Source organism: Scylla paramamosain, chromosome 46 (assembly GCF_035594125.1).
Source record: "Scylla paramamosain isolate STU-SP2022 chromosome 46, ASM3559412v1, whole genome shotgun sequence".
NCBI classification, from domain to species: Eukaryota; Metazoa; Arthropoda; class Malacostraca; order Decapoda; family Portunidae; genus Scylla; species Scylla paramamosain.
In genome coordinates this window covers 3,960,858-3,983,357 of record NC_087196.1, presented here as the reverse complement: position 1 = coordinate 3,983,357, position 22,500 = coordinate 3,960,858, and the positions used below count along the sequence as shown (strand labels likewise).

Sequence of the window (22,500 nt, the reverse complement as noted above, 5' to 3'; positions counted from 1 at the left end):
CAGTAGTAGTAGTAGTAGTAGTAGTAGTAGTAGTAGTAGTAGTAGTAGTAGTAAAAGTTATTGTTGTTGTAGCGACACTAATAAGCATTACTTTTCTTGTCAACCACCACCACCACCACCACCACCACCACCACCACCACAGTTCTCCACATCATGGAAACCTTTCTTCGCCTACCACAACACTCCTCCTCTTTCTCCACCACCACCACCACCACCTCCTCCCTTAATAGATGAAGGGCGCTGCTCATCCCTTGGTGAATAAGTGATGGAGTTACGCCCCTCTTGATCTGTCCTGCTACTGACGGAGGAGGAGGAGGAGGAGGAGGTGGAGGGGAAAAAGAAAGTTATCGTTGACTAGAGAGAGAGAGAGAGAGAGAGAGAGAGAGAGAGAGAGAGAGAGAGAGAGGGGGACGGGACGGGACGGAGGAAGTGTGTGTGTGTGTGTGTGTGTGTGTGTGTGTGTGTGTGTGTGTGTGTGTGTGTGTGTGTGTGTGTGTGTGTGTGTGTGTGAACCATAGTGTAAATTTCATAATAAAACAATGATTCTCTCTCTCTCTCTCTCTCTCTCTCTCTCTCTCTCTCTCTCTCTCTCTCTCTCTCTCTCTCTCTCTCTCTCTCTCTCTCTCTCTCTCTCTCTCTCTCTCTCTCTCTCTCTCTCTCTCTCTCTCTCTCTCTCTCTCTCTCTCTCTCTCTCTCTCTCTCTCTCTCTCAAACAACACAACACACAAACCAACAACTCTCTCTCTCTCTCTCTCTCTCTCTCTCTCTCTCTCTCTCTCTCTCTCTCTCTCTCTCTCTGTGTGTGTCTCTCTTACCGTTGGCATACAGGAGCTGTAGTCTGTAGTGAATTCCATTGTTAGTCTTCTGGCCCTCGGGTTCCTGTGGGAGAGAAAGAGAGAGAGAGAGAGACGTTAGTGAGAGGGGGAGTGAGAGAGGGAGAGAGAGAGAGAGAGAGAGAGAGAGAGAGAGAGAGAGAGAGAGAGAGAGAGAGAGAGAGAGAGAGAGAGAGAGAGAGGTGTGTGAGTGGTAAGGATGTAATGTGAAAAAATGTGAGGAGATAAAGGAAGGAGAAGGAGGAGGAGGAGGAGGAGGAGGAGGAGGAGGAGGAGATGTGTAAAAATTGAGAAAATAAAAAAAAATGATAATAAAAGAATAATTATGGGTGAGAGAGAGAGAGAGAGAGAGAGAGAGAGAGAGAGAGAGAGAGAGAGAGAGAGAGAGAGAGAGAGAGAGAGAGAGAGAGACGGCACAGAATAATTATAATGGATGACACAAACATTTCAGAAACGATATTGGGAGGAGAGAAGGAAGGAAGGATGGAAGGAAGGAAGGAAGGAAGGAAGAAGAAAAAGAAAGAAAGAAAGAAATTGGAGAAAATAAACTAGAAAAGAAGGTAAGAAAGAAGAGACTGAAAAGGAGCAAATTACGAGAACGAGAATGCGAAAGGAAGGAGAGAAGGAAGGAAATAAGGAAGAAGGGAAGAGAGGATAAAACTAAGAAAGAAACACAATGGAAGAAAAAGAAAGAAAGAAAGAAAGAAAGAAAGAAAGAAAGAGGGAAAAAGGAAGGAAGGACACATTTAAATACATAGAAATACAAGATAGTTTAACGGAGAGAGAGAGAGAGAGAGAGAGAGAGAGAGAGAGAGAGAGAGAGAGAGAGAGAGAGAGAGAGAGAGAGAGAGAGAGAGGGGCAGCACTACTAATTACTGAGTTGACCCAGTGTGTGACGCGACGCCGTAACTCACACGTAACTGCCTTAAATCTCTTCCACAACACTCCGTCACACCACACCAATTATATCACCACCACCACCACCACCAATTATATTACTGCTCCCACCTTCTCGCCACCACCATCACCACCAACACCACTACCCCACACCACCATACACCAATCATATTCCTCTTACGTTGCCACCACCACCACCACCACCACCACACCCATCATATTAGTACATCACCATCACCATTATCACTTGAATGTCTGCAACACCACCACGCATAACTACTTCTGTCTTTCCAACAACACCCCGTCACACACCACCACCACCACCACCAGAAGACGAAGAAGAACGAGAGAGAGAGAGAGAGAGAGAGAGAGAGAGAGAGAGAGAGAGAGAGAGAGAGAGAGAGAGAGAGAGAGAGAGAGAGAGAGAGAGAGAGAGAGAGAGAATACAAGGAATAAAACATACATATATTCAAACTGGTGGACTCCTCACAATACATTAAAAAGAGATGGAAAAATAAAAAAGCCACCTGTCATGTTTACTACAAAAAATCTCTCGTGAATTAAGCAAGAATAAAATCATCTTTGCATTAGATTGACGTGAAATGAACACCCGAGAGAGAGAGAGAGAGAGAGAGAGAGAGAGAGAGAGAGAGAGAGAGAGAGAGAGAGAGAGAGAGAGAGAGAGAGAGAGAGAGCTTGTCATGTAACTCTCTTTCTCTCTCTCTCTCTCTAGCCAATTAAAAGAAAGAATAAACAAAATAATTAATGAAATGAAAGCAAAGAAACGCACACACACACACACACAGAGAGAGAGAGAGAGAGAGAGAGAGAGAGAGAGAGAGAGAGAGAGAGAGAGAGAGAGAGAGAGAGAGAGACTATAACCTTACTTTCCCAAAACCAGCAACCACAGGACACTCCTCTCACTCCCCCCTCTCTCTCTGACACACGTGTTTGTCGTTACTCATACCTGGTCTTGTGTCCTCGCCTTAATTAGATTAAGGTCACACCTTGTCTAGGCCTCTGTATGTAACTCTCTCTCTCTCTCTCTCTCTCTCTCTCTCTCTCTCTCTCTCTCTCTCTCTCTGTTCCTTTTTTTTTCAATTATATTCCTTATTTCTGCTCATTCTTCCTTAATTTAGTCTTATTTTTTATTAGTCTCTCTCTCTCTCTCTCTCTCTCTCTCTCTCTCTCTCTCTCTCTCTCTCTCTCTCTCTCTCTCTCTCTCTCTCTCTCTCTCTCTCTCTCTCCGCACCCTCTACCCCCTTCCCATCACCCTCCCTTACCATCCTTAATCCACACAAAACCACACCCACCCATATACCTCACTTCACCCCAATCCACCCCCTTCCCACCCGCCACCAGTCTCTACCCCCTGGAGCCAGCCCACCTGCGGCGCCACTCACCTGATCTTTCTCGATGAAGCCCAGGAATGCCGTGCGCTCAATCTCGATGGGCTGCCCTGCGCGGTCATACAGGGCAATGACGAAATGGAAGAAATTGGACTTGCGTAAATTGCTGGGCGGCTGTTTCTCGAAGTGGGCGCGGCCGAGACCCACGCTGTTCAGGGAGAGAGAGAGAGAGAGTTGGTTAAGTTACGTTGATAGATGTATGGTTAGATAGGGTATAGATGGATAGATACATTAGGCTGATAGATGTATGGTTAGATAGGGTATGGATGGGTAGATAGAAGCTGGATAGGAAGAACATGGGGTTGGTTAGATACAGACTGATATGACAGGTGATATGATAGGTGGATACGTGCTGTTGTGAGAGAGAATATGCGTCTAGTTAGATAAATACACAAGATAGACGGAACACACAGACATAAGATAGATACATAAATGGAGAAATACAAAAAAAAAAAAAAAAACAAGAATGTATATATAAATGTATGTAACTTACAATTCAAACACTGTATAATTAATAATTTCTACAATCCAAACACTTTATCCTATCTTCTATATATAACCCTTACAATCCAAGCCTCTATAAATTTTACTATTGAAAGCAAACTACCATATCATATCCCAAACTATCCCAGCCACTACATCGCTTACTCGTTACCAGGGTCACATCTGTAACCTCTACATCTCAGCACCACCACGCTCTCTGTACACACTCCCCACACTTTCCCGCCCCGAAAACTTCCTTCTTGGCTGGTCCATATCGCTGTAATCGCGGTAACTTGATAACTCCATTAGCTACACGTGCGCCGGGAGACCACAAGTGCTGCCCCGCGCCACACACTCCCGGCTGTTTTGTCACGTGCTACACACAGGCGTTATGGGGTCACTTCCGCGCCACACACTCAGCGGTATGTTATCTTTCCTTACCTCACGCGCTACACTGATAAAGATGCTACAATATTTAGTGTCTTACGTTACATCGCGCGCTACACATTCATGGCTATGTTATCTGGTCACTTAGCGGGCCACGTGTTATCTTAAGTTACCTTGCTCATGACAGCAGGTAAGGGCACAGATACACGCAGCACTATCACCTAAAGTTATGTCGCGCGTCAGGTAACCAGATCCTTCCTTCCAATTCTTTAGTCTAACTTCACGCCAGCATTTCTCGTCCTGTCCTCATTACTGCCCCTGAGAATCTTACTGAGGGGTGAATTCTAAAGCCTCCCCACTGACTCCCCACTAAAAACCCTGGTTACTGAGTCTATTCCAGTCATCTATCACCACACGAGATACACAAGTCACTCTACTTACAACATATCCATGGTGGTGGTGGCGGTGGTCCTGGCTAACACACGCACACACAGGTCACTTTACGCAATTAACACGATAACGAGAGGTCACACGCGAAACAGGTCACCGCGGCGCAGGTCACACTACGAGTGTCACTGAGAATGCAGGTTACACTAAGGTCAAATTAAAAGCAGGTCAAACACAGTGCAGGTCACACTAAGAATAGGTCACACACACAGAGCAGGTCGGAAGAGCGTGCAACAGTCACAGCCCGTCACACACTGACTGAGGCCTGACCCTACTGTGACCTCCCTGACCTGCCCTACCCACAAGACCTCTCCTCATCAGACCTGACCTTGTTACCCCACCTAATCCTTCCCCTCCTCCCCCACCCCACTTCCACATTCCCTCCTCCCCTCACCTTTGACTCATCTTCCTATACTTTTTCCGCCTCCGCCTCCTCCTCCTCCTCCACATTCCTAAGCGGAGTACTTTCCACTCAGGCGCCTTATGACGTCACTACATCACCGCGAAACTCTTAAATAAATGCTTTGAAGAAAATAATGTGTTTTTGCATTTAATTATTCATTTCTTTTCTTTTTATAAGTGGGAGAAGACGGAAAGATAGTGATGAATCTCTCTCTCTCTCTCTCTCTCTCTCTCTCTCTCTCTCTCTCTCTCTCTCTCTCTCTCGTGGATTAACACACAGGTGCGAATATTAAACAGGTGTTCTCTTTCTGCCTACCACTAATGACACCTTTTATATTATCTGTCTATTCCAATACACCACGACTCTCTCTCTCTCTCTCTCTCTCTCTCTCTCTCTCTCTCTCTCTCTCTCTCTCTCTCTCTCTCTCTCTCTCTCTCTCTCAGCGGGCAATAGGTAGCCGTCACGTTCACACAGGTGATAATTAAGAGCGACCATTGAAGAGTTGATTAATGACTCGCCGCTCGCCTGGATTATTGGCGCATTTTGGCGGGAATGTGTGTGTGTGTGTGTGTGTGTGTGTGTGTGTGTGTGTGTGTGTGTGTGTGTGTGTGTGTGTGTGTGTGTGTTAGGTTTGCTGTAGGATATTTTTCCTTTACTGTTTTTTATTATGTTTTTACTGATGAGAGAGAGAGAGAGAGAGAGAGAGAGAGAGAGAGAGAGAGAGAGAGAGAGAGAGAGAGAGAGAGAGAGAGAGAGAGAGAGAGAGAGAGAGAGAGAGAGAGAGAGGGGGGGGGAGTGATGGGCCAAGACGGTCAGTAATTGCGCTTCTCATTCCCACCCTTTTAATGAGGAGGAGGAGGAGGAGGAGGAGGAGGAGGAGGAGGAGAATAAGAACAACGACAACAACAACAGGAATGAGAAAAAGAACAAGAGAAGGAGGAGGAGGAGGAGGAGGAGGAGGAGGAGGAGGAGGAGGAGAACATTGAATTTTTAGTATAATTATAGTACTCTGAATATGTATGAGAGAGAGAGAGAGAGAGAGAGAGAGAGAGAGAGAGAGAGAGAGAGAGAGAGAGAGAGAGAGAGAGAGAGAGAGAGAGAGAGAGAGAGAGAGAGAGAGAGAGAGAGAGAGAGAGACACCCACTTACCCTCTCCGCCCTCTGCCCCCCACTCTTCCTCCCCTCTCCCTCTCTCTCCCACACACGTGCACACACACCTGAAGAATAATGGAGAGAAACAACGCTGGGAGAGAGAGAGGGAGAGGGAGCAAGAGAGAGAGAGAGAGGGAGAGAGAGTGAGAGGTAAAGAGAAAAAGATGCACGATAAAGTAAAAAGAAAAAAATGAAATAAACAAAAATAAAATAAAAAAAAAGTATGACGAACAAGAAGAGGAAGAGAGTGGGGAGAGAAAATGAGAGGGAGGGAGAGTAAGAGGGAGAGGGCGGTCACACAAGCCACTTAAGAGGTCAGGTGGTGGTCAGGTCACGGCGAACAAGGACAAGAAGACCAAACTAGACCAGACCAGACCAGAATTTGAGCCGGAAATAGACAGTCTGTGATTTTGATTCTGCTTAAGTTATTGTTTTCTCTTTTTGCGAGTTGTTGTTGTTGTTGTTGTTGTTGTTGGAACGGTAGTAGTAGTAGTAGTAGTAGTAGTAGTAGTAGTAGTAGTAGTAGTAGTAGTAGTAACAATATGATTACACCACCACCATCACTACTACCACTATCACCACCATCACCATCACCTTCCGTCACAAAAAACGTACCGTCAGATTGTGTTACGTTAAGTGTGTTGCGTGATCAATAGTGTGTGTGTGTGTGTGTGTGTGTGTGTGTGTGTGTGTGTGTGTGTGTGTGTGTGTGTGTGTGTGTGTGTGTGTGTGTGTGTGTTAAGTAAATCTATCCATCTATCTATCTATATGTGTCTGTCTATCTACTTGTGTGTGTGTGTGTGTGTGTGTGTGTGTGTGTGTGTGTGTGTGTGTGTGTGTGTGTGTGTGTGTGTGTGTGTGTGTGTGTGTGTGTGTGTGTAAGTAAATCTATCCATCTATCTATCTATATGTGTCTGTCTATCTACTTGTGTGTGTGTGTGTGTGTGTGTGTGTGTGTGTGTGTGTGTGTGTGTGTGTGTGTGTGTGTGTGTGTGTTAAATAAATCTATCCATCTACCTATCTATATGTGTCTGTCTATCTACGTGTGTGTGTGTGTGTGTGTGTGTGTGTGTGTGTGTGTGTGTGTGTGTGTGTGTGTGTGTGTGTGTGTGTGGATTTAGGGTAGGCAGTTAAGCGGCCTTACAGTTATCCAGATTATTAACGAATATATGAAAAAATGGATAGGTTAGGTTTTTTTTGTACGAGATTCTCTCTCTCTCTCTCTCTCTCTCTCTCTCTCTCTCTCTCTCTCTCTCTCTCTCTCTCTCTCTCTCTCTCCACACATACAGAAAAACACACACACACACAGAGAGAGAGAGAGAGAGAGAGAGAGAGAGAGAGAGAGAGAGAGAGAGAGAGAGAGAGAGAGAGAGAGAGAGAGAGAGAGAGAGAGAGAGAGAGAGAGAGAGAGAGAGAGAGAGAGAGAGAGAGAGAGAGAGAGAGAGAGAGAGAGAGAGGGGATTGGCGGTATCAATACAGATAACAAAAAGGATTAAGGATCAGTATTTACGTGAACTTTTTGCACAATTTCTCTTCATCTTTTTACCTGTGCGGCGTGACTCCTGGCACAGGTGAGGAGGGGTCTTCGCGCCAGGTGGGGGGCAGGGAGTGGCCAGTGAAGAGGGCAAAGAAGGAACGAAGGGAGAGATCATGTGACATCAAGGTGGTGACTGGTAAGGGAAGGGTGGGTGAGAAGGGGAGGGAAGGGTGAGAGAGAAGGGGAGGGAATGGAAGGGAAGGGTGGGTGAGGTGAAGTGAGGTAAGGTAAAGAAACAAGGGAGGGTTAGGTTAGGTAATTAAGTAAGGTGAGGTTAGGGCATTAGGTAAGACAGGATGAGGGAAGGTGAGGGAAGGGAAGCCGCTGATACAAGGCAAGGCAAGGCAAGGCAAGGATAAGGTTAGGGAGCAGAACAGCCCCACACACAAACACTCGCTTACACCACCGCCACTCGCACTGCCCGGCCCTTCCCTCACTAACAAACAACTCGAGACAGCTACACTCTACTCGACTCAACCTCTCGACTCAGCCTCTCACCTCTCGACTCAGCAGCCTTAACCACACATAATCACTTGGCGGACTGGTGAAGGGCGCAACACTCGGCAGTCAGCAAGTAGAATAACGAACAAGTGTGTACAATAAAGGTACTGACTCTCAAATAATGACAGATGGCTGGAACTCACTCAGTAATCAGGTTTTTAGTGTCGAGTCAATAGGGAGCTTTAGACTAGACAAATTTGAAGTCCGCTAACGGTCTCTCCCTAAATAAAAGAAAAATGAAAGAGTACTAAGGGTTTTGCGGTGACCTAAAACTCCTCTCTTAAATGCTGAGAAGTTGTACGGAGTTGTGTGTGTGTGTGTGTGTGTGTGTGTGTGTGTGTGTGTGTGTGTGTGTGTGCGGGTTAAGTTAAGTGTAGGAGGAACGTACGAGTTGACAATCTGGTGAGGTAAACACGGGCGCTATCACTACACGCGGCACAGCTACGCCACTTACACGTATTCTGAAACACTGCCGCGCCGCACCTCTACTACTTTCAAAAGGCTCTACATGAAGTGACAGGTTTTTAAGGGTGCTTTTATGGCTCTAGTGACAGATTGACAAGCTTTCTACATTATTAACAGGAGAAGCACTCTTGATAACCCGGCTGACCATCTCTGTGACATTTGAAAATAGTCGTGAGGAGAGGCCACAGCGTTTCAATATACTGGCTACTTACACACGCATTTCAACACTGAATTCTCGTTAGGTAGACTTTCACGAGTGTTTCCCTTACTGATGATGAAGAGTGCTCGGCAGTATCACTAGAATCACCAATAAACACCTTTGAAAACAGAAGCGTTAGTGTTCCAGTCATAGTTTGGTCGCTTGCTACGGAGAGAGATACATGACAGTTGAGCGGTAACACAACTTAACGGATGGAGATTTGTTCTATTTCTACCAATTACGATAACAAGGATGCAAAGAACAGCATGAAGTGAGTGCGCAACCAACGAGGAACTACTAAGATGGGTATGGATGAACAGAACGCTCGTAGAATAAGAGGAGAAATAGAGAAAACAGGGACAGAGAGATAGAGGGAGACAAGGAGTGAAATACCTGAGCAACCTGGAGCTACGAGACACTGAGAGGCAAGAGGATATAGTGAGAGAGGCAGGTACCTGGGAGTGATGGCGTTCTGTGATTCCCGCGACCAGAGAGAGACACTGCGCATCGGTTAGGGGAGACATTTTAACTTACAGAGATAGAAGATACAATTACGCGTGACTATAAGAATGAGATACAAGAATTAAGGTGCGTATAGGAGAAAGATAAATTAAGATGAAGATCAATGAATTAACTTAGAGGTGAGATGATAAAACTACGCATGACTATAAGAATGAGATACAAGAACTATGCTACGTTTAAAATTAATAGTGGAGGAACAGCAAGGCATTTTAACCTAGAGGTGGAAGATGAAATTACGCGTGACTATAAGAATGAGGTGCAAGGATTAATTTAGGAGAAAGTGAAACAGAGAAGTGTAAATAGTGAATGAGCGGTAACACATTTTAACTTAGAGGTGGAAGATGATAAAATAAAACTTGACTATACGAACGAGAGACGAAAATTAAGTGACGTTTAGGAGAAAGATAAGAAAAGAAGCGCTAACGTCTTAGTTCATGATTGCATTGGTAGTAATTACAATAACTTAGAGGTAACACATTATAATTTGACTATACGAATAAGATAAGAAAATTAAGTTACGTTTAGAAGAAAGATAAGAAAAGGAGGAGCGGTAACACAATTTGATGGAAACTTATATTATTTTAAGTAATCATGATAACTTAGAAATAAAAGACGGGAAATTAAGCGCGACTAGCTCCGTATAGCGCTGTTTTCCCCATAGCTTGAAAGATTAGCGTGATAAATCCATATCTTGCCTAAGAATTGCCAAGTTAGCGTGACATCTTGACCAGTATAGCGCTGTCTAACCCATGACCAAATTAGCGTGACGTACCATAGTAATGCGTCACCCTTGGCTTCTCAGATTAGCGTGAGTTGTTAGATTAGCAAGATGTGTAAGCTTAGCGTGACTTGCTTGACCCGTAGCGCTGTTTTAGCTAAGATCAGGTTAGCGTGACATCCAATAGCGCCAGTTTACCATTGGATTACAGTTAGCGTGATTTTTATCCATGGCTTCTAAGATTAGCGTGACTTGTCCAAACCACAGCGCTATTTTAATCATAATCAGATTAGCGTGACATCCTACAGCGCTGCGTTACCGATGGATATTGCAAATTTAGCGTGATATCTTGATTTCCAGCGTTGTCTACCTATGATTTGTAAGCTTTGCGTGACTCATCTGATCTGCAGCGCTATTCTCAACATGATCTGATAAGCGTGACACGTCCAAACGCTATTTCACCCATGGCTTCCAAAAATTAGCGTGATATCTTGACCCAAAGCGCTGTCTAACCCAGATAAGCAGATAAGCGTGGCATCTCATAACGTTGGTGTGCGCGGTCAGCGTGACTCTTACCGATGGCTTCCCCGATCAGCGTTATTGTGAGATGAATAGCGCTGTTTTACCCATGGCCAGATTAGCGTGACATACACTATCGCTACTTAAGAGGTTAGCGTGAATATTCGACTCGTACCGCTGTTTCACTGGTTGATCTCAAGGTTAGCGTGATAACCCGCTAGTTTTGTTATTCACCAGGTTTGCAGGAGTTCTGAGATAACGTGATTTTTTTTCTTCTTGTTCTTGTTATTATTAGCCGGGCAGTGTTGCTTGCGAGCTTAGTGATGACAAATAATGCAATAAAGAAAATGATTATCTGATCTACACCGTAACTTATTTATTGGTTGTCCCTCTTCCTTTCTTTATTAATAGTGAGTTACATCGATTACTCTGTCGCTGTTACCCGCTGGATCAATGTTGCTCCTCAGGTTAATGCGGAATAAAATTGATTATTTGCTCGAATGCGTAAAGTCTCTCTCTCTCTTGTAGTGAAATATATCGATTACTTTGTCTCTCGGTGTTAGTGTCGCTATTACCCGCCAGATCAATATTGCTCCTCAGATTAGTGTGAAATAAAATGGATTATTACCTGAAACATGAAAACTTGTTATTTCTTTCTCTTTCCGGTCTAATATATCGATTAGTTTGTCGCTCGATGTTAGTTAGATTAGGTTAAGTTGCTATTACTCTTCAGAAATCAATATTCCTTATCAGGTTAGTGTGAAATAAGATTGATTACTAGCTTGAATGCGTAAACAGTCTGTCGTGTAGTCTAATATATTGATTACTTTATCTCTGGGTGTCTGTATTGCTATTCCCCGCCACAAATCAATATTCCTTGCCAGGTCACTGTGGAATAAAGCTGATTATTACCTCGAATGTGTCTGTATTACATGTTTCTTCACCTCTTTGTGTTACCTTTGCGTCAGTGTTCTCCAGAGTAAGTTTTCAGTGCTTTGACTCAATATCGTGTTATTTGGAGTCTCTCTCTCTCTCTCTCTCTCTCTCTCTGCATCACCAGTTTACGGGTGGCAAAATGTAAAGGGATATTTCTTTTTTTCATTTCTCTCTCTCTCTCTCTCTCTCTCTCTCTCTCTCTCTCTCTCTCTCTCTCTCTCTCTCTCTGCATCGGTCAGCTAAATGTAAAGAGCTTTTTTTTATTTAATCAGTTTATCTGCATATTAATTTAGTTAGCTGGTCAGTCAGTCAGTCAGTCAGTCAGTCAGTTAGTTTATTTGTTCGTGGTATGTATTTAGCAACGCCTGGTCTGATAAAGGACTTGTGGATGCGATAATACTCCTTTTTCATCTATCTATTTGTTTAGTTCATTGATAACTAATTCTTGCAGGACTTCAGTTTGATGTTCCTAGAGTAACAAAAGTCCAGTGCTACAAAATGACCTGTATGTTTGATTTTTCTCTTTTTCTTTCTGTTTCGGTTCACTGCTTACCAAGTATTTGTTTTGTTTCTGGTGTAACTTTAGCGAAACTTTGCAGCAAAGGAACATGGCTGCCTGTATAGAACATTAATTATACTTTCTTTTTCTTTTTCTTTTTCTTTCTTTTCTTTCTTTCTTTCTTTCTTTTTTTCATACGCTATAGTTAACTGATTACTAAATGTCTTTTTGTCCTATATATCGTAACTTTACCAGCTCTCACACTGACAACTGACTAGAGTGTTCCAAAATGACATACATTATTTATCTATTTATTTTTTTACATATATCATAGTTTCCTGATTATTGTATATGAGACTTGAATTATTTTGAGTCAGGAATATAAATTTAGCGTTAAGTCGTGAAACAAATGATATATTATTCCTCTGCCTTTGTCTTCCTGAGGCGCGGGAGGCGAGAGGCGTGAGGGCTGAGGTGACAGGCGGGGGTGTGGAGAGGACCAGGCCAGACCAGCTCCTCCAGTGGTCAGAACACACACACCAAGCTTACAGGAGGACAGAGACAAGGCACTGAGACACGCACTTGTCACGGGGGGAGAGGCAGCAGCAGACATGCCACCACACACACAGCACGGCCAGACAGCGGCACAGCGGCACAGCACGGCCAGACAGCGGCGGCGGCGGCGTCAGAATATTTCCCTTACAATATTATTACCAGTGTAGTCGCTGCTTCCACGCGCTAACAACGCCGCGAAACATACGGCGAAGGAGTAACAACGCATACGGTCAGGTACAATTTTTCCCCACGCCCGCAGCACCGCCACAGCCTCGCCACAGCGTCAAAAACCAGAAAAAAATAGCCAGAATCTCGGGAGCAGCGCCCCATTTCGCCGCCGCCAGCCACCGACGCGGGTTAAAATGGCGCCCGCTACGACCGCCTCTTCTCCGCCAGCGGGGATTAATTCTGCCTTTTCACGCCGCTGTAGGGTCTGGGTGTGGCTGTGCGGGCGGCTGGAAGGGGCGTGGGGCTTGAACGACCGCAGAGGGAACCTGGGCACTTCAGAAACGAGGAAATACGTCCTGGAGAAAGGGAAGTGTTACGCAGAGTGGGTCGAGTCTTGGTGACTTACTCCCTGACACAGCTGGGGAAGCCGACGATGAGGACGAGAGGGAGACGAGGACACGGCACGGGACACAGACAAGCAGGAGGAAGTGCAGGGGGACACAAGGGACACAGACACACGAAGATGACGTATTGGTGGACACAGAGAAGCATTAAGACACGGATGAGAAGCATAAATGGGGGGAATAGAGGCAAGAATCGGAATTAGAAAGATAGCAAGGAATGAAGAGATGGAGAAATAACAGAGAAGAATCAGAGAAACTAGAAAGACTGCAGGGAATGAAGAGGTGGAGAAAGACACAGAAAAATCAGAAGAACAGGACAACTTGCAAGGAATTGGACACAAGACAATACAGAAACGTCAATAATAAGTGTTAATAAATTATTTAGGAAAAAATGAAGAAATGTTTGTATTGTTGACCAGAGACGTGAAACAGACACATGCAAAACTGAGGAAGAAATGATGATGAGCCAAACACTAAAAAAAAAAAAAAAACAACAACACAAGTTTGATAAGACAAGTAGTTAACATGATAAAGATTCACCAAACACTTGAGGAGGTTAAGTGTGTGTGTGTGTGTGTGTGTGTGTGTGTGTGTGTGTGTGTGTGTGTGTGTGTGTGTGTGTGTGTGTGTGTATGTGTGTGTGTGTGTGAAGAGATGAGATAATGTTGTAGTGAGGTGTTAAGGTGAAGGTGAGTTGGTGTTAAGTGTGGTGAGGGTGTATTAAGTGTAGTGATAAGTGGTGAGGTAAGAGTGTGTAGCTATCAAGTGTGTGAAGGGCTTCAAGTGTGTAGAAGCTAAGTGGATGATGTGTGTGTGTGTGTGTGTGTGTGTGTGTGTGTGTGTGTGTTAAGTAATACTGTCTGAGTTTGTGTGTGGAGTGTAGACTGGTGAGTATGTGTGTATGTGGCATTGTTGCAGGGCGTGGTGACAGTACAAGTGTGAGTGTGTGTGAGAGGCCTTCGTAAGAATAGAAGTGTGGGTGATTGTTACAGGGCGTGGTGACAGTTTAAGTGTGTGTGTGTGTGTATGTGTGTGAATGTATATATGTATGTATGTGAGAGGCTGTGATGACAGAACAAGTGTGAGAGTGTTGGTGGGGGTGTTAGAGTAAGTGTGAGTAGTGTGTTGTAAGGTGTGACGTCCAGCGTGTGTGGACACAGGAGTGACGGTTGGTGACAGTTGTGTGTCAGAGTGGGCGTGAGGGCGTGTGGGCGTGAGGGACGGGCGTGGAAGAGTTCTCACCTGGGGTGGGTGTTCTCGACCATGGTGGGCTGCATCCAGGCCCGAGTGGAGGAAAGCGGCTCCTCCTTGAGGCTCGTGACGGGGCCCCTCAGCTGCGGCAGGCCCTCGCCTAGCCCGAACATTCCTCGGGCCCCTCACGCCGCCACGGCTAGCGGGGCGCCGCTACGGTCTGCTCGCCCCTCACTCCAGCACTGGGGCGGCGGCCGGCCACTGGGGAGGCGTGTCCGGGGGCCCCTGGGGCTCGGCACGCATTAACAAGGGGCGCGGACGGGGCGTGAGGGCTGCACCGCTGGGACCAGGGCACTGCGAGCGGCGGGGCACCGCGGCGACGACTAGCGTGCCTCGGGCGGCGGCAGCAGCGGCAGGCGTGGGAGGGGCGCGGCTGGCGTGGCCGGCTCTCGGCGGGGACCTGGTGACTGGGATTGATCTGTCGAGGGGCCGGCGATGACGAGGGGCGCGCCGCGCGGGCCACCAGTGGCTGCGGCCAGGCACAACAATTTGACGGGCCGGCTCCTGGGAGGCCGGGTTTTGTTACTTACAAATATTGTTCGCATTGACCGACTCCCCTGGGCCGCGCCTCCCCTCGGAGCGGCAGCCGCTCACGGGGCGAGGGGAGTACCCGCGTGCGCCCCTCGAGTGCCCCGGCCAATCAGCTCGCGGCTTGGGACGGCGAGGGGAGTGGCCGCCGCCCGCCGGCAAATCAGGGCGTGAGGAGGGCGGGCCCGAGGCGGCGAGGGGACGGCGCGGGCGGACCAGTGTGGGTTGAGCCGCGGCGAGGGGAGGGTTGCCTCGCTCCGCCCGCCGCCGCCGCCACCACGTGGCCGCTGCCACCTGTCGCCGCCACTACCACCTGTTCGGCGCCCTCCTCGCCGCGCCGCGCCGCGCCGCACTCTTGCCTTGCATCCTCGGCGGCGGCGGCGAGGCGCCCTTGCTGTGGCCAGCGTGGTGAGTGAGTTACGCGACGCCCTCACGCACGCCGCACGCACCCACGCCCTCGCCGCCGCCCATGCCTCCCGTGACCTCAACGCTGCCTGCCGCTGCACGCCCGCCGCCCCCTCCCTCACGCCCTCACGCTCTCAGCCTTCAAGTCCTCACGCACTCACGCACTCACTCCTCACTAACACTCTGCCTCCCGCTGTCACGTACGCACGCTGCACGCCGCGCCTGCACGCCCGCGACCATTGGAACTTCAACGCACCCTGAGCCACCCACGCCGCTCTCCCTCTCTCCTCTCACTCTCACCGCCCCGGGCCACGACAGCCTCTCACACCTGTTCCTCTCACTCCTGCCTGTTCCTCTCACAGCCACCCCTCTCCCCTCACGCACGCCCTTCCGCACGCGACCCTCACCACGCACTCACCGCCACTCGCCCTGTACGAGTACCTCTCCCTCTCCCTCTCTTCTCACTATGCAGCCGTCTCCCTCATCCCAGCCCCTCACTCTTCCCTCTCCCCTCTCCCTCACAACGCACGCTGTCCCTTACCTCACTCCCTCGTAACCGTCACACACACGGACGCACACACACATTCCTCTCCTCGTTCACTATTTTTAATCTCATAACGATCGCGCACAATCACCACCACCATCACCACCACCATCACCATCACCACAAGATATTACTGAAATCGTTCCGCTTGCCTCACCATCATCACCATCACCACCACCAGGATCATAACGTCAACGCCACATCATCACTATTAAACTGGCAACACACTACACAAACTATCGCCACTGTCACCATCACTATAGGTAAACCGTCACAATCATCACCAATTCGAGCGCATCACCACACACAGGCACCGTCAGCACCACCACAGGCACCGTCAGCACCACCACCACTCACACTAGTCGACAACACCATCACCACCACTACAATTTGAGCGTCATCACCATTCTACGGGCATCATACAGTCTGTCTTCACCACACTCATCATCATATTACTAACAAACCTCATCACCATATTACTCCTCATGTCATCACTATTCTTAAGTCATCACCATCATCATCACCAAGAAACAAAAGGAAGCTCAACTATACTGTCATCACCATAATCACTATAATCATTACATACTACTTCTTAAGTCAACACCATCATCATCATCATCATCATCATCATCATCATCACCACCACGAAAGAAACGGTGTAACTATATCGCCCTACACCACCACCACCACCACCACCACCATCACCACCACCACCACCACCACCATCACCACCACTACCACCACCACCACCACCACCACCACCATCATAATCATCATAGTCAGTCTTTCTCTTTCATTATATCTGAATAATTTTATTAATAACCCTGAAATCGATTCATTATTATCTACAACCTGGTATTTAACTACAAAGTCAGTCAGTTAGTTACACACACACACACACACACACACACACACACACACACACACCTATAATAACACTAGTTAAATTATTAGCTTGATCAAAACTTAGAGACACAAACTTAACTTTTTCGAAGCTACTAAAAGCCTTCTTCTTCCTCTTCACTGCCTCGCCACACACTGAATGCACAAGTTTTTTAATGCATTTCTTTTTCACTAATTCCGTCGCTTAGTGTGTGTGTGTGTGTGTGTGTGTGTGTGTGTGTGTGTGTGTGTGTGTGTGTGTGTGTGTGTGTGTGTGTGTGTGTGTGTGTGCTAGGACTTCTCAACAAGCTTAATGAAACTTTAATTGCAAAGATTCCGATGGGACCAGAAACACACACACACACACACACACACACACACACACACACACACACACACACACACACACACACACACACACATCGCATACACACACCGGTTACTGGGTCAGCGGAGTAACCGGTACTAAGCTCCCGATGCGTTACCGTGACACACACACACACACACACACACACACACACACACACACACACACACACACACAATCGATCACTTCCTATTACTCTCTCACTGTTCACGTGTTCTCGTGTTAACATGAACGCCGCTGTAGAACACTCACGTACGCTCTCTCTATCTCTCTCTCTCTCTCTCTCACTACCTGCCTCTCATTTCACCTGGTCACTTCACACGGACCTTTTACCTGTACTAATCACAGGTAAATTAATTAGAGTCATTAAATACGCTGGCTGTAATGATAGGTCCGGTTAAGTTAGATAGGGTCAGGTTAGGTTGCATTAGTTTCAACCGTACACACGCACACTCTCTCTCTCTCTCTCTCTCTCTCTCTCTCTCTCTCTCTCTCTCCGCCGCCTAGGTACTGTAGCCGCGAATACTACAGTACAGTATAATACAACGAAGCAATACTTTTATAACGTAGATGTAGCAATATACCTACAGTTTTGTCAACAGGTGACGGTCTTATTCAATGTTACGGCTGTTTCTCGTCACCTTCTCCCCACCGCCCGTCACACCAATACAGTGTCGTCTTATATATGTGACGGCCAGCGATGTTGCTCAATGTTACGGCTTTCTCGTCACCTTCTCCCCACCGCCCGTCACACCAATACAGTTTCGTCTTATATATGTGACGGTCAGCGATATTGGTCAATGTTACGGCTATTTCTCGGTGTGTCCCCTCCTGTTCTCGTCACACAGTTTGTTACGAGTCAAGTTGATACAGTAATGTTTGATTTATGTGACGTTTAGTTGCTTCACTTCCCGTTGCGGCAGTTTCCCGCCATCTGTTCTCCGCCGCCCGTCACACAGTTTAGCAGGAGTCAGAGTGATACAATTACGTCTTATTAATTCAGCGTTTAGCGTCACTTAAGCGTCACAGTTTACGAGTCATATTTAGCATTCAGCGTCACTCGAGCGTCACAGTTTAGTATGAGTAACGCTTAATGCAATCCCAGCTTATATTGTTATGTTTAGCGGCGGCACTCAAACGTCACAAAGTTTACTACAAGACAGATTAACAGTTCCGCCGTACACTGTGACGTTCGGCTTCGTCAACAGAGCGTCACAGCTAAGCACGAGTCGTATCAATAGTTCCGACTTACATTATGGCGGCGTCACTCGAGCGTCACAGTTCAGCACGAGTCAGATTAATAGTCACACATACAATCGGTCTTAATACAGGCACACACACTCAGTCATAATACAGTCAGTCACATATTCAGTCTTAATACAGTCAGTCACACATTGTCTTAATACAGTCACACACACACACACACACACACACACACACACACACACATTAATAACAGTCACACACACCCAGTCATAACAGACACACACACCTTCGCGGAACACTCCTCGGCAGCCCCCATCACACAATCTTGGCTAAACATTTCGTGGACGTCCTTGGTTCACGCTCTCTGTGTTCTCAGCGGCGGGCGGCAGTCTTAGGCGGGTGCTCTGGCTGTAGTTTTCCTGTCCTACATTCAATATCCTCGCTACAGAAAGGGAAAGTCTCGTACCCTCGTAGTCTCTCCCCGCGTTACTCTTGATTTATGCATGTCAATATTTTCCTGGTAAGAATCTCTGCCTGTCCCGCCGCCACACTCCGCTGCGGTGAGGGAAACGCGGCGCTCTCCTGTGTTCCATCTGCTGCTGTTACTGCGCGCCGCACGACTCGCGTACTTAACTTGCGGCATTGTTTGGATCACGATTCCTTGGTTTGTTATGCGAGGCTACGAAAATTTTAACTTATTTCATTGTTTAGGTCAGAATTTCTTGCTTCTGTCATGCGGGGCTAAGAAAATTTACTTGCATGACAGTGTGTTTAACTGTGAGTCTCGGAAAATCAACTTAAACGACACGATCTGCTTAACTTGTGTTATTATTTGAACTGCGACTCTGTAAGTCCTTGTCTCTGTCACGCGGGGCTACGAAGAATCACTTGCATGGCAGGACTTGCTTAAATTGTCATCATTCGGGCCATAACTGCTTGTCATGCGGGGTCAGGATATTCACTTGCATGACACGATTCCTTAACTTGTGTCACTGTTTCGGCCGTAATTCCTTGCTTCTCTCATGCGAGGCTCAGGAAATTCACTTGCATGACGAGATATACATAACTCGTGCCATTATTTGTTGTCATGCGAGGATGAGAAAAGTCACAAGTATCCGTAATGTTAATGTTTAGTGTTTCCGTAGGTATGCGTAGCGGGAGACGGTCATGCCTTCCTATAGCTGCCGCCACTCAGTCCGTCCCTCTATATCTATCTCCATTACGCTATTTCTGTTGCCTTCCGTTAGGTTCGTGCAGTGTTGGCATTACTTAGTGGTCGCCTAGCGCTACACACGCCAGACAGTCAGTAATGTTTCTCTGTTCTCTGTATTACGAAGAATCGCGTCTCAGCGCATCTCTGTTCAGTAATCCGCGTATTCTGGGACACTTTGCTCTCTTTCTCCCACCACGACTATTTTCCAAGGCCACAGAGATGATTAGCCGGGTCCTCAAGAGTGTTTTTCCTGTTAATAATTTAGAAACCTTGTTAATCTGTCACCAGATCCACGAAAGCACCCTTGAAAACCCGTATGACTTCATTTACAGCCTTTTGAAAGTAATGGAGGTGCGGCCAGAAGTGTTTCAGAATGCGGTCAGCAGTGGCAGCAGCAGCAGCAGCAGCAGCAGTGGCGGCGGTGGGGTGTATTTGTGTGTGTAATGCCACTGAACAAGGGTTGCGGCAGTAGACGGCGTGTTTATCCCTCCCCGCGTGTCAACAACAGCCCATATCCAGCCTTTAGTGCCGCCGCTCAGTGCCCGGCCCGCACCTCGGCGACACTTTCCCTCCACCGCCTCTCGCAGCCTGTCCCGCCGCCCTCACCTCGCCTCGTAAACACCGCTGCGACTTGTCATTGACTATACCTTAGTCCCAGAGTCGAAAGTCACCGGCGAGCGCCTGTCTTTACCTGTAAGCGACTGTCTTCTGCCCCCAGCCGCCGCTCACCTGCCTCACTAATTACCGTCTACCCGCAGATGGCGTGGCGGCGGCCGTCTGTCACGCAGCGCCGCGCCTCGTGCTAAGTGTTATGACAAGCAGCGCCTGCTGCCGTCACTGCCGTCACTGTCCATCTGTCGCCGCGTCACCCTGTCCGTACCGAGCAGCGCGAGTACCTTCCTGTCCCTATCCCTGCCACGACGCCTCCGCGCCCTTGCAAGGGCTGCCGCAACGACGCCCCGCGAGCACCGGGGCTGCACACCACGCCAGTCTGGTGACGGGATCACCGCGACCGTCACAGTGTTTGTGAGCTGCACATTCCCGTCTCTCGCGTGACGGCGTGACGGAGATGTGACGGCAGGCCGCCGCTAACACGCGGCAGGTGACATGTCAGCGAGGCGCCCCCTCGGAGCTCTGAGCGCTACGACACAGGTAACGTGCACGGCGTGGCGGGGCGTGATGCCGCGTGACGCGCGTGATTCATGCCGTAACATGCGGCCTGCCTGTACGTACGTGTGTGGTGTGTGCGGTAAGTGTGACGCGCGGAGTGGTGTGTGGGAATGCGGTGTGCGGGAACACCGGTTCCGTCACCCACATCTGTGAGGCGATGACACGCTCACCACGCGTCGCACACACTCCCGTCATCATCCCGTCACCGTCAGTGCCTCCGTCACTCAGCCCCCGCCCGTCCCGGCGACAGCCTGTGTGGCGTCCACCACCACCTCCAGTGTGCACGCCCGCCAAGTGAAGGCCCTGTACCCTGACGGAGATACGTCCAGCAGCATAACTGCAGGTTGGCATCGCGCTGACAGGCGGGTGAGCTCGGCGCTGCCTCCCCACACTGACGTGCTGCATCACCTGACGGGCAGTGCCACTGACTCCTGACGGAGAAGTACCGCTGCTTTGGGACGGCCTAGTGTTGCCGTGCCCTGCGGCGCCATTACGGACAGACACACGTGCAGCAGTCTTCCCGTGGAGAGACTTGCCGCCGCCAGACACACACGCAGCGCTGCTTCCCGCAGGAAGCAGCGCCCCGCAAGTCAGAGACGTATAGTGTTCCTGCTGGCGGAGTGAGCATCCCTGTCACTACACGGAGACGTGCACAGCCTGGCCACACAGGCACGGCTATCACGGTACAAAATTTTGCTGCTTTCTGAAGGAGGTGACCGAGCTGTAGCTAGATGGAGATCTGTCGCGCTCCCTCCTGGCGGAGATAACGGCGCTGCCTCCTGACAGAGGCGGCCGCGCTGCAGTTAGATGGAGACGTGCCGTGCTTTCTCCTGGCGGAAATAATGGCGCTGTCTCCTGACGGAGGTGGCTATGCTGTAGTTAGATGGAGACGAGCGGGGTTCCTTCCTGGCGGAGATAACGGGGCTGCCTCCTGACGGGGGTGACTGTGCTGTAACTAGATGGAGACGAGTAGCTCTCCTTCCTGACGGAGGTGGCATATAGCTAAATCGGACAAGCAGTGCTCTCTCCTGATAGAGCAGCCACGATCTACCTAGTAGACTTGACGTACGGCGCTGCCTCCTGACGGGTGACCGTGACTCAGCATGATTTTGACGTGCGGCGCTGCCTCCTGACGGGCCGGTCGAGGTGTGGCCTGACGGAGACCCATGCCACTCCCTCCTGACGCAGAGCACCATGAGCACTGCTGCCTGGCAAGAATTACAAATTAGTGATAACATATTTTCGGAAGAAGTGCCGGTCTGCCTCCCGACGGAGGGCGCCATCTTGTGACGGCGGAGCTCCCGTGCTGCCGGGCAGCCAAGAGCAGCCACCTGCTGACATGCACAAAGGCACCCTTGCCTCCTGACGCCTGGGACACTGAGGGGTGAGGTGAGTGGCGCCACCCCGCAACACACTGGTGCCCACACGCCCTGTCGGTGCCACCCCGCTGCCCGCGACGCACCAGTGCCGATGCCTCACAATGCCGGCACCTCCGGGCAGCGCTGTGTGTGTGTGTGTGTGTGTGTGTGTGTGTGTGTGTGTGTGTGTGTGTGTGTGCCCGTCTCCTGACGGGGCAAGCCCACATCTACTTGCGGCGGTCATTTTACCCTGTCCGCGGAGGAACATGGCTGCCTGGTGGCGGCGGCGGCTGCTGCTGCCGTCATGCACCGCGCTGGGCCACGCCGTGGCCTGTGATGGCGGAGCGTGACGCCTCGCCACACAGGAATGTCATGGCCTCGGTGTTTCCTGCCGGCACCACTGCCCTTGGCGGCGAAGGACCTTTGCCCTTCTGCGAGAAAATACCGCTGTGTGAGGTTGGCTGGCGCTTCCTGACGGAGGAGACAGCGGATAAGACACACAACAGCCAGACACGGCATTCCTTCACACTCAAACACCACAGA

General features: G+C 48.8%; 1 protein-coding gene across 17 annotated transcripts in view; it reads right to left on the bottom strand.

Moving 5' to 3' along the window:
• LOC135094662 (transcription factor collier-like) overlaps positions 1-22,500 on the bottom strand; it is a 194,008-nt gene that overhangs the window by 92,175 nt on the left and 79,333 nt on the right. For 3 of the 17 annotated variants that reach the window (XM_063994944.1, XM_063994950.1, XM_063994947.1), the window contains exons 1-3: positions 14,276-14,761; positions 3,134-3,287; positions 816-879 (exon numbers count right to left, since the gene is read on the bottom strand). In XM_063994944.1, coding sequence (XP_063851014.1) covers positions 816-879; positions 3,134-3,287; positions 14,276-14,397 — 340 coding nt within the window. In that variant the 5' untranslated portion in view covers positions 14,398-14,761. Of the gene's footprint in view, positions 1-815; positions 880-3,133; positions 3,288-4,450; positions 4,606-7,556; positions 7,989-14,275; positions 14,765-22,500 lie in introns of those variants that run through there. The other 14 variants (XM_063994954.1, XM_063994955.1, XM_063994948.1 and 11 more) reach the window with 11 other exon arrangements.